General features: G+C 44.3%; 1 protein-coding gene across 2 annotated transcripts in view; it reads right to left on the reverse strand.

Moving 5' to 3' along the window:
* The window catches only part of kank2 (KN motif and ankyrin repeat domains 2), a 36,753-nt gene that overhangs the window by 6,822 nt on the left and 14,931 nt on the right, over nucleotides 1-15,000 (reverse strand). For both annotated transcript variants that reach the window (XM_084071545.1, XM_084071544.1), the window contains exons 3-11: nucleotides 12,011-12,093; nucleotides 10,935-11,355; nucleotides 10,032-10,221; nucleotides 8,967-9,762; nucleotides 7,944-8,153; nucleotides 7,396-7,507; nucleotides 5,518-6,198; nucleotides 4,502-4,589; nucleotides 3,391-3,610 (exon numbers count right to left, since the gene is read on the reverse strand). In XM_084071545.1, the coding sequence (XP_083927671.1) occupies nucleotides 3,391-3,610; nucleotides 4,502-4,589; nucleotides 5,518-6,198; nucleotides 7,396-7,507; nucleotides 7,944-8,153; nucleotides 8,967-9,762; nucleotides 10,032-10,221; nucleotides 10,935-11,355; nucleotides 12,011-12,047 (2,755 nt within the window). In that variant the 5' untranslated portion in view covers nucleotides 12,048-12,093. The remainder of the gene's footprint in view (nucleotides 1-3,390; nucleotides 3,611-4,501; nucleotides 4,590-5,517; nucleotides 6,199-7,395; nucleotides 7,508-7,943; nucleotides 8,154-8,966; nucleotides 9,763-10,031; nucleotides 10,222-10,934; nucleotides 11,356-12,010; nucleotides 12,094-15,000) is intronic.

Genomic DNA, 15,000 nt, shown 5'->3' on the forward strand with positions numbered 1-15,000 from the left:
TGGTAATGTTTAATAATGACTCAAGAGAAAATGTAAAATCTTAAAACGAAGCCATTAATTATCTGTTAATGTACGATATAATATATGGCCAAAGCTGTGGATAACAATGACAAGTATCACTTGTCACTCAGCGTTTTGGACACATCATTCTGCTTGGTGATTATAATATACACATCTGTTGCCCCTCCCAACCTCTCTCCACTGCTTTTATGAATCTTATTGAATCATTTAACATCACTCAGTTTGTAAATGGACCCACTCACCTCAAAGGTCACACACTTGACCTAGTGATGTCTTTAGGTTTAGCTATCCAAAACATTGAATTGTTCCCTTTTTGTCTGTCTGACCACAAAGCTGTGGTTTTTAAAGCTCCTCTTCCATGTCCCACTCCTAAATGCTCTACTCCTGTGAGAGCCCGTATTTTTAACTCTAAGTCTGCCAGTGCCTTTAGTGATGCCTTCACAGCAATCCCCCATCGGCCGATTAATGAGCATATTGACATTGATTGCTTGATCGCAAATTTTAACAGTAACTGCACCTCCATCCTAGACTCAATTGCTCCATTTACCATACGCACACCTAAACTAAATAAACAACCCTGGCTCAATGACCATACTCGATCCCTTAGGAGAGAGTGCAGAAGGGCAGAACGCAGTTGGAGGGCAAACCAAATGCATTCATCTCTCACAGGCCTTAAGGAGCTGATGGTGAAATATCAGCGGGCTATAAAACAAGCCAAATCCAGTTATTACTCTAACATCATCTCCAATAACAGCAATAACCCCAGGACCTTATTCAAAATAATCAACTCTGTCACGGCACCGCCAGCTATTACGCATATTGATCCATCCCCGGAAGATTTTCTTAAATTCTTCATAAACAAAATTGAGACCATTCGGCTACAAATACCTTCTTCCACTCCTGATAATTCAATCCCACCCAATACTCCATTTCCACTTAATCAATTCGAACCCACCACTATTCCACTTATCACCAACACTATTTCACAGATGAAATCCTCATCCTCCCAACTGGACATAATCCCGACATCTTTCCTTAAGGAGATTTTTGGTTCACTAGCTCCCACCATTCTCTCTATAATAAATAACTCCTTAGTCTCTGGTTTCTTTCCCTCCTCATTTAAACATGCCCTAGTTCAACCCCTTCTTAAAAAACCTGGTCTTGATCCTCACCTTCCCAGTAGTTATCGACCCATTTCAAAACTATCCTTTCTGTCCAAAATTCTGGAAAAAAACATCTCCACACAGCTCATTGACCACTTACAACACAATAATTTATTTGAGACATTCCAATCTGGCTTCAGAGCCCTCCATAGCACTGAGACAGCATTAGTAAAAGTAACCAATGACCTACTCATGACTCTAGATGATGGTGACTCCTCGATCCTGGTCCTTCTGGATTTAAGTGCGGCTTTTGACACAGTAGATCACAACATTCTGATAAATCGCCTGGAGTCATGGGTGGGTCTTGGTGGCACTGCCCTCCAACTGCTCCGCTCATACCTCTCAAATAGAACCCTGTCCGTTGTTCTTGGGAATGTCTCCTCGACCTCTGCCCAGCTTACGTGCGGGGTCCCACAAGGGTCCATACTTGGCCCCCTATTATTCTCAGTTTATATGCTCCCCCTCGGTCATATTATTCGTAAACACAACATCCATTTCCATTGCTATGCAGATGATACTCAGCTCTATCTTCCACTCAAAACCTCTGACCCTAGTTGCCTATCCTCCCTCAAAGCATGCCTGGCCGATATCCACTCCTGGATGTCTCAGAACTTTCTCCAGTTAAACTCCGACAAATCCGACATTATTCTTTTTGGTCCCCTCAGTTCACAAACCACCATTTTAGACAGTCTTGGCCTCTTGGCAACGAATGTGACTCCCGTTGCAAGGAACCTGGGAGTCCAATTCGACTCCGAACTCCGGTTTGAAAGCCAAATAAAAAAGGTGGTACAAACCTGCTTCATGCATTTAAGGAACATTTATAAAATCAAATCATTTCTTTCCACTGCCAATCTTAAAACTGTTGTGAATGCCTTAATATATTCTCGCCTTGATTACTGTAATGCATTATACTCTGGTCTCAACCAAAACCTTATTCATCGTCTGCAACTGGTCCAAAATGCAGCAGCCAGGCTCATCACCGGTACCAGGAGATTTGAGCATATAACCCCTGTCCTAGCTGCACTTCACTGGCTGCCAGTTGCCTTCAGGATTGATTTTAAGATTTTATTACTAACTTTTAAAGCTCTGAATGGTCTGGCGCCTAGTTATTTATGTGATCTGGTGGAACCTTATGTGCCAGGTCGCACCCTTAGATCCTCTGGCCAGGGTCTATTGGAATTTCGTACTGCTAAGTTGGTGACCAAAGGCGGTCGGGCCTTTTCTATAAAGGCCCCTATACTCTGGAAAAGCCTACCAGAAGAACTAAGATTAACCAGGTCATTAACGAGTTTTAAATCCCTGTTAAAAACCCATTTTTACAGAATGGCCTTTTTAACTTGAGATAAATGTTGTTGATTATTGCTCTGTTTTACTGTAAATGTATATATCACTGTTAATTCATTATCTGCATTGTTTTGATTGCTCTTCTGACTGTTCAAGCACTTTGTAACTCTGTTTAAATAAGTGCTATACAAATAAAGTTTTATTATTATTATTATTATTATAAATATAATGGTTAAACACAGCACAATATGATGCTGTGGCATAGGACATACAAATATTTTTAACAATATATCTAAACAAGCGTTTCCCTTTTTTCCACTCTTATTTTCTCTCCAAAGCTTCTCTTTTCATTCACAGACATGATAAGACAACGTCTTATCTCCATTTCTGTACTTCTATTTCTTTCTCCGAAATAAACACTTAAACCCAATTCACTAATTGATTGAATCAATTATAAGACCATTTATCAATAATCGATCATTTATAAAATAATCAATTAATAATAAGTCCCTGTTTTGGGCGTGTTATATTACGAAAAAAATAAAATATATATTAAAAAATAGATAAAATAGTCGATTTACAAGCTCATTAGGCGTGGCATCGCGATGCGTTGTGAGGATGTAGATCTACTATTTTCAAAACTTTTGCATGACACTGTTGTGCGACGAAGTATAAAATAACGCTCAAGTGGTTAATCGATTTGTTGATATATAAAAAATACATATATATAAAAAAACACACTTCTTGATTATTCAATTCGAAGATTTGATCAGAAGAATAATCAATAGAATAATCGCTAAGAAAATCATCGATAGTTGCAGCCCTAAACACTATACACTTGTTGACCAGGTTCCAATTTTTGCAGACTGTTGGACTATTATGACATGCCCAGAACAGGGACACCAGGGTTCATGTGGCTCACCGGTGTCTAGTAGCAGTTTGACCACAGGGAAGTTGGAGTGAGAGACGGTGTAGTGCAGCGCTGTGTTCCCGTTCCCATCAGCCATGTTGATCACAAACTCCAGCAGCTGGGGGGAGACTGAGGCAAACGCGTCCATGTGGGCTCTGACGACAGCTGTGTCAGCGTTTTTGTGACAGGACACACGTAGCCACTCCTGCAGCACTGTCGTGTAGGCTGTCCTCTGAGGAGCACACACACACACACACACACACACACACACACACACACACACACACACACACACACACACACACACACACACACACACACAACAATGAGCTAAGAGAGACATACAGTAGACACTCAACAACAGACAGCAGCAGAAAATGCTCAGGCTTTCACAGTCTTAATTTAACTTCAAAGAGTTCACAAAGAGAACCAAATGGACAAATAAGGGTCCATTTGTACACTCACAGGAGTTGGAATTTACTGTGTTGTATACAGTGTGTCTTCTGGTTGTGAGAACCGGGTAATGTGCTACTCAAAGCAGAAAATGATATGTCATCACAAAACCCCCAAAAGTGTGATCTATTTTTACATTAAGGTGATCCCATATTTAGAGTTGCTCTGATTCCTCATGGCTCTGTCTCGCACCGAAAATAGCATATCGCTGCGATGCATTGTGAGCTTGTAGAACAACTATTTCGTTGCGAGACACCGGTGCACAACTAAGTATAAATCAGGCCTAAGTGTGATCACTGCCTAAAAGAGAAAAAGTTAAAACGTGGCTTTTAATTCTATAGTCTAGAATTGAATGTCCTTGTATGCAGCTGTTTTTAAATTGTTCCTTGTTTTTATGCTTGAGAACAAGGACCACAGCGTTAATACGCCTTGACTTTATTGTGTTTATGCTTGATGTTTGTTTTAGATGCATGTTTGTACTACACAGGACCTCAATGGAAATAAGGCCTTAGGGCTTTCTTAGGTTATCCTTTTAGCATCCTTTGGAATAAATCTGTACCACTGTGCCTTTTTTTGCAAACTGCTAATAAAGTATTCAATCAATCAACAAGCTACACATGTATTTTAACTGAATGCCAAATAAATCAAATCAAACAAAGAGGATACATACCGCTCCCTGCTGGCTGAAGGCATTGGGTTCCCCCAGGGCTTTCTGCAGGTCATGAAGAGCTGTCAGCACAGTGTCACTCAATTCCAGTCTGGCGCAGTGGAAAATAAACACAATACAATATCAGCACTTTGATGCAAACTCATGAAGCCACATTTATGCTTTAGCGAAGAATTTGTCGGGTGACAGTCTTGTCGACGCTTTATTCAACAGGACGATACATCATTTCTGTCGAGGAAATGTTGCAAAACACGTTTTCGCTGAAGCAACAAATTAGGCTTCAGCTCAATCATACAGTATGTGACACAGATCTGACAGCTACGTACAAGAACGTCCTGCAGTGTTGACACTGCTGTGATGTACGTGTGTGTGACAAATAGAAACCTTTGTTGTTGTCGGTCAGATACCTCATATCTCCATACTTCAACTTTTTATGGTTTCTTTCAGGTAAATGAATGACCTACTGTACTTCGTCATACTACAGTCATTCAAGAGCAGCAAAAATGGCAGATCTATAAGCTCACAAAGCAAGTTTGTGTGAAAGTGATAGTGGTTAAGTCTTAAGTGTGTATGTGTTATAAATATTAAATGAAAAGTACTAACAAGAGCAGCTTGGGAATAAATAATGACTACATTGGATTGGAACACAGGTTTTTTTTTTCAATTCCCTGAAAAGTAACAGTTTTGGACATACAAGGTTTCCACTGGATAGCGATAGCCTGGAAACCAGACGAATCTGCCACAGCTAAAAAAAAGAAATAGCCCTGGGCAGATTGGTCTGGCACTCCTTGGTTTGAATTACATTACGCTCACCCCAGGCCCAGAGTTGTGGGTGACCAATCAGAACCCACCATTCAATTTATTTGCTGTGACGTTTGAATCTGTTTGTGACCGAATCTTGGAAATGAATCTTCCACGCCGAAGTTCCAGACTAATATCTACGCAGTGATATTAGTCTGGCCGTGCTAGGCTAGGACAGCGACGCCTTGAACATTGTTTGCAGAATCTGCCATGTTTACCTGCTTTGTTGTTGGCCTGAAGCTGATGCAGCATCATTAGGGTTGCTCTCGGTTGCTGGATTTGAAGAGGACGACTGGGCTATGCTTATCTGGGAGCTCTGCTCTGAGTCCGATTGGCTTGTGCCGTGCTGAGGGGCGAGGTCAGTCGTTTCTGATTGGACGGTGTGTTGCTGCTGGATAGGATCAGTGGTTTCAGTCTGAGTGGTGGTGCAGGGCGGTGAGGGACAAGTCACTGTTACAGAGCTTGGTTCAAAAGTGTGTTCAGTGCTAGATGAGGTGGAGGTAGTCTCCTGAAGGACGGCGTTTGCTTCTGATGATTGGTCGACGCTCTGTTCGGGCGTGGGATCATTCTCTGGGCAGGAGGGGGAAGTAAGGTCAGCGGCTGGCGACTGAGAGGCACATGTTTGTACCACAGTGTTCGTGGCTGGTGACTCGCTGGCCTCGTCTTGGCCGGTGCTTGGTTGAGCGTCAGGAATGGCAACTGGTAGGTCGACGGCAGTCTGCTGAGGTGTGAGGTTGGTTTCCTGGGGCTGGGAATGCTCCTCTGGAGTGGCTGTGTTTTGCTGGTTATGCTGGACCGTCGACTCTGGCTGCAGCTTCTCTCTGGCTTCGTGATATTCGCTGGAGTCACTCTCCTCTGAGCTCTCGCTGCTGCTGTCTTCAGATGAGGTGGACTCGTACCTACGAGCAGTGGTGGAAAAAGTACTCACAAGTTAAAAGTATCAATACTGCAATGAAGAAATACTCTGCTACAAGTAAAAGGCCTGAATTCAAAATGTGCTTGAGTAAAAGTACAAAAGTATTGGCATCAAAATGTACTTTCAGTACCAAAGGTAAAAGTACTCATCATGTAGAATGTCCCATTTCAAGTTTTCAAATGTATAAAAATATTTTTCAAATGGCCACATTGTATATAGGGCTGAAGTGGTTAATGTATGTTTTGTAATAATAATCTAAATCTACAAAGTAACTAGTAACTAAAGTTTTCAAATAATTGTAGTGGAGTAAAAGTACAATATTTGCCTCTGAGATGTAGTGGAGTAAAAGTAAAAGCATTGGAAATTGGAAATACTCAAGTAAAGTACAAATACCTAATAATTTTACTTAAGTACAGTACTTGTAAATGTACTTAGTTACTTTCCACCACATACGAGACAACGCGCTTCTCTGTCAATGGGTAATATGTCAGCACAGCATACAGCGACCACATGCAAGTCTTGGGACAGAGTGGTTTGTAATTGTGGTCATTAGGCCTAATTTATGGCGCCGTACGACGGCGCTGTGCACCAAAAGTAGCAGACCTACAAGCTCACAACACGCCACGGATGGATGCGACTTGTAGGTCGGCTATTTTCGGTGCATGACACCGTCGTACAATGAAGTATAAATCAGGCTTTAGAGTCAAGAGTCCCACCATTTAATGGTAATTTGTGGTGTGCCAAATATAGGCTGGCCCCACGCCCCAGTGTTTACATTCCTGAGGGAACCACCAAGGAGTTAAAAACGACCAGAAAAAGGGGATACTGTTATTATGGAGCAATTCAATGAATCAATTGCCCAAAACTTCATCTTGTCAATCATCAAATCATCTTTATACTTCCTTTTGACACTTTTAATAGACTACTTGTCAACTCGAGAGAACTATCAAAGTATGCCGGGTGTTCGCTCCTTGTTCCAGGCTTTCTCCTTTGCGAGAAAGCTCAGGAACTCAACATGTCCTTTATGCTTTAATACATGTGCCTCTTAAACTGAGAGTTATGAACAAATATATTTCATACAGTAACATAAAGCAAACAAACAAACATAAATAAATACATGTTTTCCACAGTTCAGAGCATCATATTGTTACAACGCAATAGTTATCTGCCTGACCCTTACCCTCCATTGACTCCAATGAACTGCAGGTTTTTCTTGGTGGACGGAGAACCAGGTTCACCCTCTGCTTTTCGCTTCATGATGGACCTCAGAGACGACTGGGGAGAGGCTGAGGCTGCAGACAGTTACAAATCACAAGATGAATACTCAAACTTGCAAACATGAGTTGAAGTGTCAGATTTAGAGCCCGATCAGTGATTATTTGATGACATCGGTATCTGTAATTATGCAGTAGATGCCATTTTTAACCACCTGGTGTCCCTATTTCGGGCATGTCATTATAGAAGAAAATATTTTCAAAAAGTTTCAGACATTTTTCAAAATGTTTCAACATTTTTCAAAATGTTTCAACATTTTTCAAAATAGCAGATCTACAAGCTCACAATGCGTTGCAACACGACTTTTGGCTAGTATTTTTTCAACATTTCTGAATAGGGCATAAGTGGTTAAATACAATAAAATGATTGGTCTGGCACTCTCCAAAATCTGGATGGCATCGGTTGGGCTCTATCAGTTTCATTTTTGAAATAAATATGGAGCTGCCGAATTACCTGGCTTGGATAAGCCTTCTTGACACTGGATGGCTTCTACGGTGGTGTGCTGGTGAGTTTCTACTTTCACATGGGATGAAGCCATCTGATTAGCAGCGGAGCTCATGGCAATGGCAGGATTAGCCACAGGCACCGAGGTAGACAGCTCACTCCTTAGGACATCTCGTACCTGTTTGGAGCTGATTGCTATTGGCAACTCAACTGGAGCGTCTGACGAAGGAACACAGCGAGGGATACATTGTTTAACATGTGGAATTGGAAGAACATTTTTGACCAAAATAAATAAATAATAATAACTAGAAGGTATCCACCAGGCCAAGTAGCTTATTGTGGGCCAGCAAAGTTTGGAATCCAGTCATAATACAGGTGACACACTTTGAGTGAGGATTGGACAAAATCAGTAGGAGTAGTAACAAAAAGTGTGTTTTGCAACAACAACAAAAAACGCAACTTGGCGGAAAACCTGTCTGGTGGAGATGGTCGTGGCTTATTTGGGGAGTTGTGTAATTATCAAAGGAATCGAAGGGGAAATTATTTTGATTGTATGATCTACGGTTCAATAGAAAAATCGGCCTCCTAATGACACAATAACAGGCCGATGTGAAACATTTGAGGCAGAGGTTCTGCTCTGGCCTCCAGGGAGTGTGTGCATAGTTTCACGACGATCGGTCCAACGGGGCCGGAGATTATCTGCTCACAGACAGATGGACAGACGGACGGACGGACAGGGGCGAAAACATAGTCTCGGCCACGCCTTCAGTCTGGCGGAGACAATAATTCTGAGACAAACTTATTGTGACATTGGAATTGGTAAGGTTCTATCTGCGAGTACAGAGAGAGTTGTTTGAAGATGTTGATCTTACAGGTTTCCACATTCCATAGGCTATTGTCTAAGATACAAGCGTAAAAATGCTTCATACATTTATATAGTGCATTGTGTGTTAAACGTCAACACATATAATTTAGTGCCCTAAAAACAACAAATTTAGAACGTTAACTTGGAACACAGAACACAGAACCTACCCTCTGGAGTGGGTGCATCAGCATGTCCTCTGTGGTGGCCCTCTGGGACTGTAGCGGCAGCCAGCTTAATAGAGGGGGAACTACAGCTCTCTGCCCGTAGCAACGTGCCCACCTCCACCACAGTGGGCTGCTCCAGCGTGTACACCTGGATGCCCACAGTTCTCTGCTCCGTCTGCTGGCTGTGCGACGTGAAGCTGACCACGGTCTGCAGACGGCGGCCCTGCGGCTCCTGACAGCTCACACTGGTCTCCATGACCGGGTGCTCCGCCCGCAGGGCCTGAGCTCGCCCCTCCCTCTTCGCAGCCTCCACCTGTTGCTGTGCGGCCTGCAGCTCGTGCTGCGTCTTCTGCAGCTGCCCCTCTAGCTGCCCCACCTGGGTCCTCAGGGCCTCGGCCTCCGGTAGCAGCCCCAGATCTTGCTCCCGGACCCCCACGCCCACATGACAACTGCCCCCGCCGCCCTCGTCCGGTCCCACCCCGACTGTGCGCACCTCCCTCTTTCCACCTGACCGCGCGCCCGCCACGATCACCGTGTCCTCGATCTCGCAGCCGGAGTCTTGCTTGGAGCCGTCGGGGGTGGCGGGAGGCGACAGGGGCCCCTTGGGTCCGAGGGCGTCCTTGTTGGGCCCCGCGCTGGCCTCCTCCTCGGGGATGTCGATGTAGAGCTCCCCTCGGGGGCGGACCCCCCGGCTGAACGTGTGGCCGAGGAACTTCTGGCTCTTCAGCTGGACGCTGAGCTGACGCTTCTCCTCCTGCAGCACGGAGATCTTCACCTGCAGCACGGGGATGGTCTTCACCTGGAGGGGTGCAACAGTTACTACAACTAATCCATTTAATCAATTAATAAAATAATCGAAACATTAAAAAATAGTCGATCTACAAGATCACAATGCACTATTTCTGCATGACACCGTTGTGCGAAGAAGTATAAAATAACGCTTAAATGGTTAATCAAGTCATTTTAAAATCTTTAAAATAACTGTACTTCTCGATAATTTTATTAATTTAAAAATGTATCAATAGAATAATCACTAAAGGTGATGATAACAGTTGCAGCCGTATTCACCTGCTCCTCCAGCTCCCGGATCTTCCTGAGGGCCACGGCCATCTGCTCCCTGACGTGCTGCAGGTGTGCGGGGGTGGGGGACACGGGAGTGGACAGGCCAGAGCTCACAGGGGTGAAGGAGCCCCCTCCCCCCTCCGCCCTGCGGTTGAAGCTGTGGGCGCTGCTCAGCGAGGTGTTGGAGCCGGCCATGCTGCAATTTACAATTTATAATTTATGCATTCGGCAGATGCTCTTATCCAGAGCAACTTACAAGTGCACCATGAACTCTAGTCAATAAACATGGTGAATAGTCACAGAGAGAACAGTGTATTATAAACTATAGGACAGTGGTTCTCAACCTTTTCAGGCCGTGACCCCCAAAATAATTCTATTTGAACTGGGGACCCCCCCACCCATTGTAGGAGTTGAGGCATTACATTTTGTAACCGACCCACAGGTTGAGAACCACTTAACTAGGAAACCAGATAAACAATTTATTTTATTTTGAAATGTCACAAGAGGATAAGCCCCTTGAGATGCAGCATCTCGTTTTCGAGGGGGTCCCCACAATGAAGCTAGCATCTGTCTAAACAACAGGCTATCTAAATCAGTGGTTCTCAAAGTGGGGTCTGGGGACCCCCAAACGGGTCCCCAGCAAAATGAGTTGCATCAGAATCTGTTAAACCACTTAGACCCTAATTTATACGTAGGCTATTTTCTAAATATTTAGAAAATCTAGAAAGATTATGTGGATCATTTAGAAATGCTATAAAACTATATACACAAATCTTCTCTTATGGGGTCTTTTCAGATGGGGGGTCCAATGGGCAAATACAATTTAAGGGTCCTTGACATGAAAACATTTGAGAACCACTGAGATTCTGTTCATTTGTAACAATAAGATCCCAGTGCAAATCAACGAACCTGCTGTGCATGCTGCCCAGGTTGGAGAAGCGGCGCGCCTCTCTCTCCTCCTCCAGCTTCCGGCGGGCGTCCAGCAGGGTCTTCTCCACGCGCGCGGCGCTGAAGCCGGGCCTCTGGGACGAGTGGAAGCCCGGGGCGCAGTACGAGAACGAGGAGTGTCGGCTGTCCGCGCTGGCGTTGGAGCACAGCGACTCCGTGGAGGTCCACCAGGAGCCCGTGTAGCCCGTGTAGCCGCGGGGCAGCGAGCCGTAGCGCGGCCGGCGCTGCATGGGCACCCGCTTGATGGTGTTGCCCTTCTCGATGTCGTTGACATACTTGAGGAAGTCGAGGTCCAGACGGTAGCCGTAGGGCGTCTCCACCGAGTACGGTGCCTCCGTCTCCTTGCCATGCAGGGACGGGGGCGCGGGCGGGTTAAGCTTGCCTGAGGGGGAAGGAAATCGAGTTTAAACAGACGGAAATCTGACGTCTAATCTCCGACTCAGACTTCAGAAAATAGCATTATCTCCGGGGCTGCTGTGTGTTTACGTTCTGTGCGTTCACCCTGAAGGGATCTCCAAATTAGGGACAAACAACATTACGTGGAATGCTGCAGTACAGTACAGCCTGACCATGACAAGGCTTAGAATATATCATACTGTAACTCTGAAATTACATGGAATTTTAGAAACCTGAGCGCTGATAAGACAGGCATTCATACATCTTGGTTACATTGACCATTATGAATTGAAAATAATAAATTGTCGGTGTCGGGTGTCCAAAACTGTTACTTTTCAGGAAATAGAAAAAATAACCTCCAATATTATTTAGTCACAAGCTCTTGTGAATATTGGTCATTGGTCCAATATTTATAAAACCCACAGACAGAATTAGCCACTTTCAAAAATTGCAAAAATAGCAGATCTACGAGCTCACAGTATGTCGTGAGCTAGAGACATCAGCCATTGTTTTGCTATACTCTTGCATGATACTCATTTTGTTTCCTTGAACAATGAAAAAAAAACACATAAAAAGTTACAATAGATACCAGGTTTCTGCCCAACAGCAACAAAATGTGAGTTGTACACAATGTACAGTACCTGGGAAGACGGGGTCCATATGCAGCACCTGAGCCATAATGAGCCGGTGGCTGTCACTCACGCTATCACCCACAAATTCTCACCTGGGGACAGACAGATAAAATGACTTATAAAATGACATAACACCCAGTGGTCGAAGAATTAATGAACAATTATTAAAAACAAAAATTGTGGAAATAGCAGATCTTCAAGCTCACAATTCGGCCCCTCAGCGCATTGCAATGCGATGCGTTGAGCTTGTAGATAAGCTACTTTCACACATTTTTTTATATGTGTAATAATGATGTGTGGTTTTCACAAAATCCCACAGAATTGGCACACTGTTTGAGAACCACTGGTCTACAGTGTTCCCATACCTCTTGAAGCAGAGTAAGCAAAAGCAAAGCAAAGAAGAAGACCAAAATGAATGTAAAAATATGTCTCTGTCGGGTGGAAACCTCATATGTCCGAAACTGTAACTTTTCAGCATTCAAGCTAAGAAATTGCAAAAGTAGCAGATCTACAAGCTTGTAAATGTAAGTAGTATAAGAGCTACTGTACATTGGTACGGTTTATTACTTATTTTGCCCTTCTTGGACAGCTTTCCAGCGGATGTGTTGTTGATGTTGCATCATTATCATCATGTGCTACTGCCTCATGTGATGCAACTCATCCAATGTTCAGTGAATCAATAATCTAATCAGTGCCCAAAATCCAATTCACTGTATACTACGGTCACGCCCTACTGTACTGTACCTCTGCCAATCACAGGCAAGAGTAAAACCCCTCCCACCGAGCAGCCTTGAACAATGTGACTGGGAGAGAGAGAGAGAGAGAGAGAGAGAGTGTGTGTGTGTGTGTGTGTGTGTGTGTGTGTGTGTGTGTGTGTGTGTGTGTGTGTGTGTGTGTGTGTGTGTGTGTGTGTGTGTGTGTGTGTGTGTGTGTGTGTGTGTGTGTGTGTGTGTGTGTGTGTGTGTGTGTGTGTGTGCGACCATGCGTGTGTGTGTGTGTGTGTGTGTGTGTGTGTGTGTGTGTGTGTGTGTGTGTGTGTGTGTGTGTGTGCGTGTGTGTGTGTGTGCATAACACCATAAGAATGATGGCAAACACAAACACTGTGTGGGCCTAATGGAAACTAGAAGGACATGACTAGCGCTAAAATGGAGATCCTTTCATACACGGCACATTATGCACAAGTCTATATACGGCATATAGGTATCCTACCCATCGATGTTTATGTTTTTCGGGTCAAAGTTAGCTCTGCTGTGCCCCCCACTAGTCATGACGCTTCCTCGTCTTCTCCCACACATTGGTTCTTTCTGAATACGGGCCGTACGTCGCCTGTTTGTTTCTGCTCTCCGTGTTCATAGAAGAGAAGTTACAGGGGAAAGTTTCCTGGCAGCTTATTCTAGGACCGACGCTTTGAGGCTGCCAGTTACAACCTTATTAGGAATCCTTTGTCCATGCTATCCTTGTGTCTCAATTTAGGGTTTACAGACACTCTCTAGCCCCTTTTACCCCCCCCCCCCCCCCCAACACACACACACACACACGCTCTTCCCATATCTCTCCTTTCTGCTTCCTGTGGATTTCCCCTCTCAGATTTTCTAGCTGGGTCTTCTCTTTCGCCCTCTTTGATGTCAGATGATGTGCAGGAGGTTTTCAGCAGGTCATGGTCTCTGCTTGCTCTTTCATCCTCGAGCTCTGTGCACTTTTATTCAAGCCTGATTCGCATCACATTCAAGCCTGATTCGCTTTATTCAAGCCTGATTTTCATCACGTGTGAGCTTGTAGATCTGCAACTTTTGACAAGGGACGCCGCGCTGTGCAACAAAGTGTAAATCAGGTCTTACTGCTCACTGGATGATTCCCATGAAAATGTGCCTCTAGAGAGTTTCAAATACATTATGGAGATCAGTAAAATCCTCTTTGTTAACTGAACTCCAAGAGTGTAGAAAACGGACCCAAATGGACCTGTAAAGGGACGCTCCCTGAGGATTTTACGGTGCATATCAGAAAGTCACGTCAGTTTGATTTCGTATAAACACTCACTGCCCATACCGGATAGATGCTAACATACGGTACAGAACTGCCAGCCAAGATGTCAGGAACACAATGCCATGCCTTTGAATCTGTGTGCCTCCCTACTAAAGATTAACTTTCTAGGTCACTGGTCTGTGGGAACTGCAGATGTAACCCTGAGCATCATTACGTATACAGTCTTTAAAGACATACTGTAGGACCTGTCTCACTTCACTTTGCTTTTAGAACATTCTTGGTTCGCCTCAGTTCACGCTCAGTTTTTTATACCACTGGCACGAACCAAGTTTCTATTCTCTCCATCCATCCCTCCCTCTCCCCCTCTATCTATCACTCTCCCTCTCTCTCCCCCACTATCTCTGTCTCCCCTCCCCCATCTCTTTCCCTTTCTCCCCCCATCTCTCTCTCTCTCCCCCATCTCTTTCCCTATCTCTCCCCCCTCTATCTCTCTATCTCTCTCCTGCTGTCTCTTTCACTCGTCCCTTCTACAGTATGTAGTCTGTCTGTCTCTGTGTGTGTGTGTGCGTGTGTGTCTCTCTCTCTCTCTATCTCTATCTCTCTCTCTCTTTCTTTCTCTCTGTCTCTCTCTCTGTTTCTCTCTCTCCTTCTCTCTATCTTGTGACCGTCATCAGTGCTTGCTCGTTTGTGGAAACTAGGGCACTTGGAAACACTGACTGAACCGACTTGGTATTTCTGAAGTCCTTTTATGCAGTTTAATGTCCCGGTGTAATTCACTGTATCACTGCCCCTTCATCGGCCCCTCTCAGCAACACCGCCACACACACCGCCACACACGTAGGGCACACATACAGTATGTAGCCTACTGTAGTGTATGTGCCTACAGGTGGACAATGTTAAGTCACTCTGTGAAATACTACAACTATATGAAGCGATTGCAGTCATTGCACTGCTTTGTTTTAAAGCGGAGGAAATGACAAATGTGGTCATCCCATGTATTTTTATTCTTATAAATG

Source organism: Gymnoscopelus microlampas (assembly GCF_963454915.1).
Source record: "Gymnoscopelus microlampas genome assembly, chromosome: 11".
NCBI classification, from domain to species: Eukaryota; Metazoa; Chordata; class Actinopteri; order Myctophiformes; family Myctophidae; genus Gymnoscopelus; species Gymnoscopelus microlampas.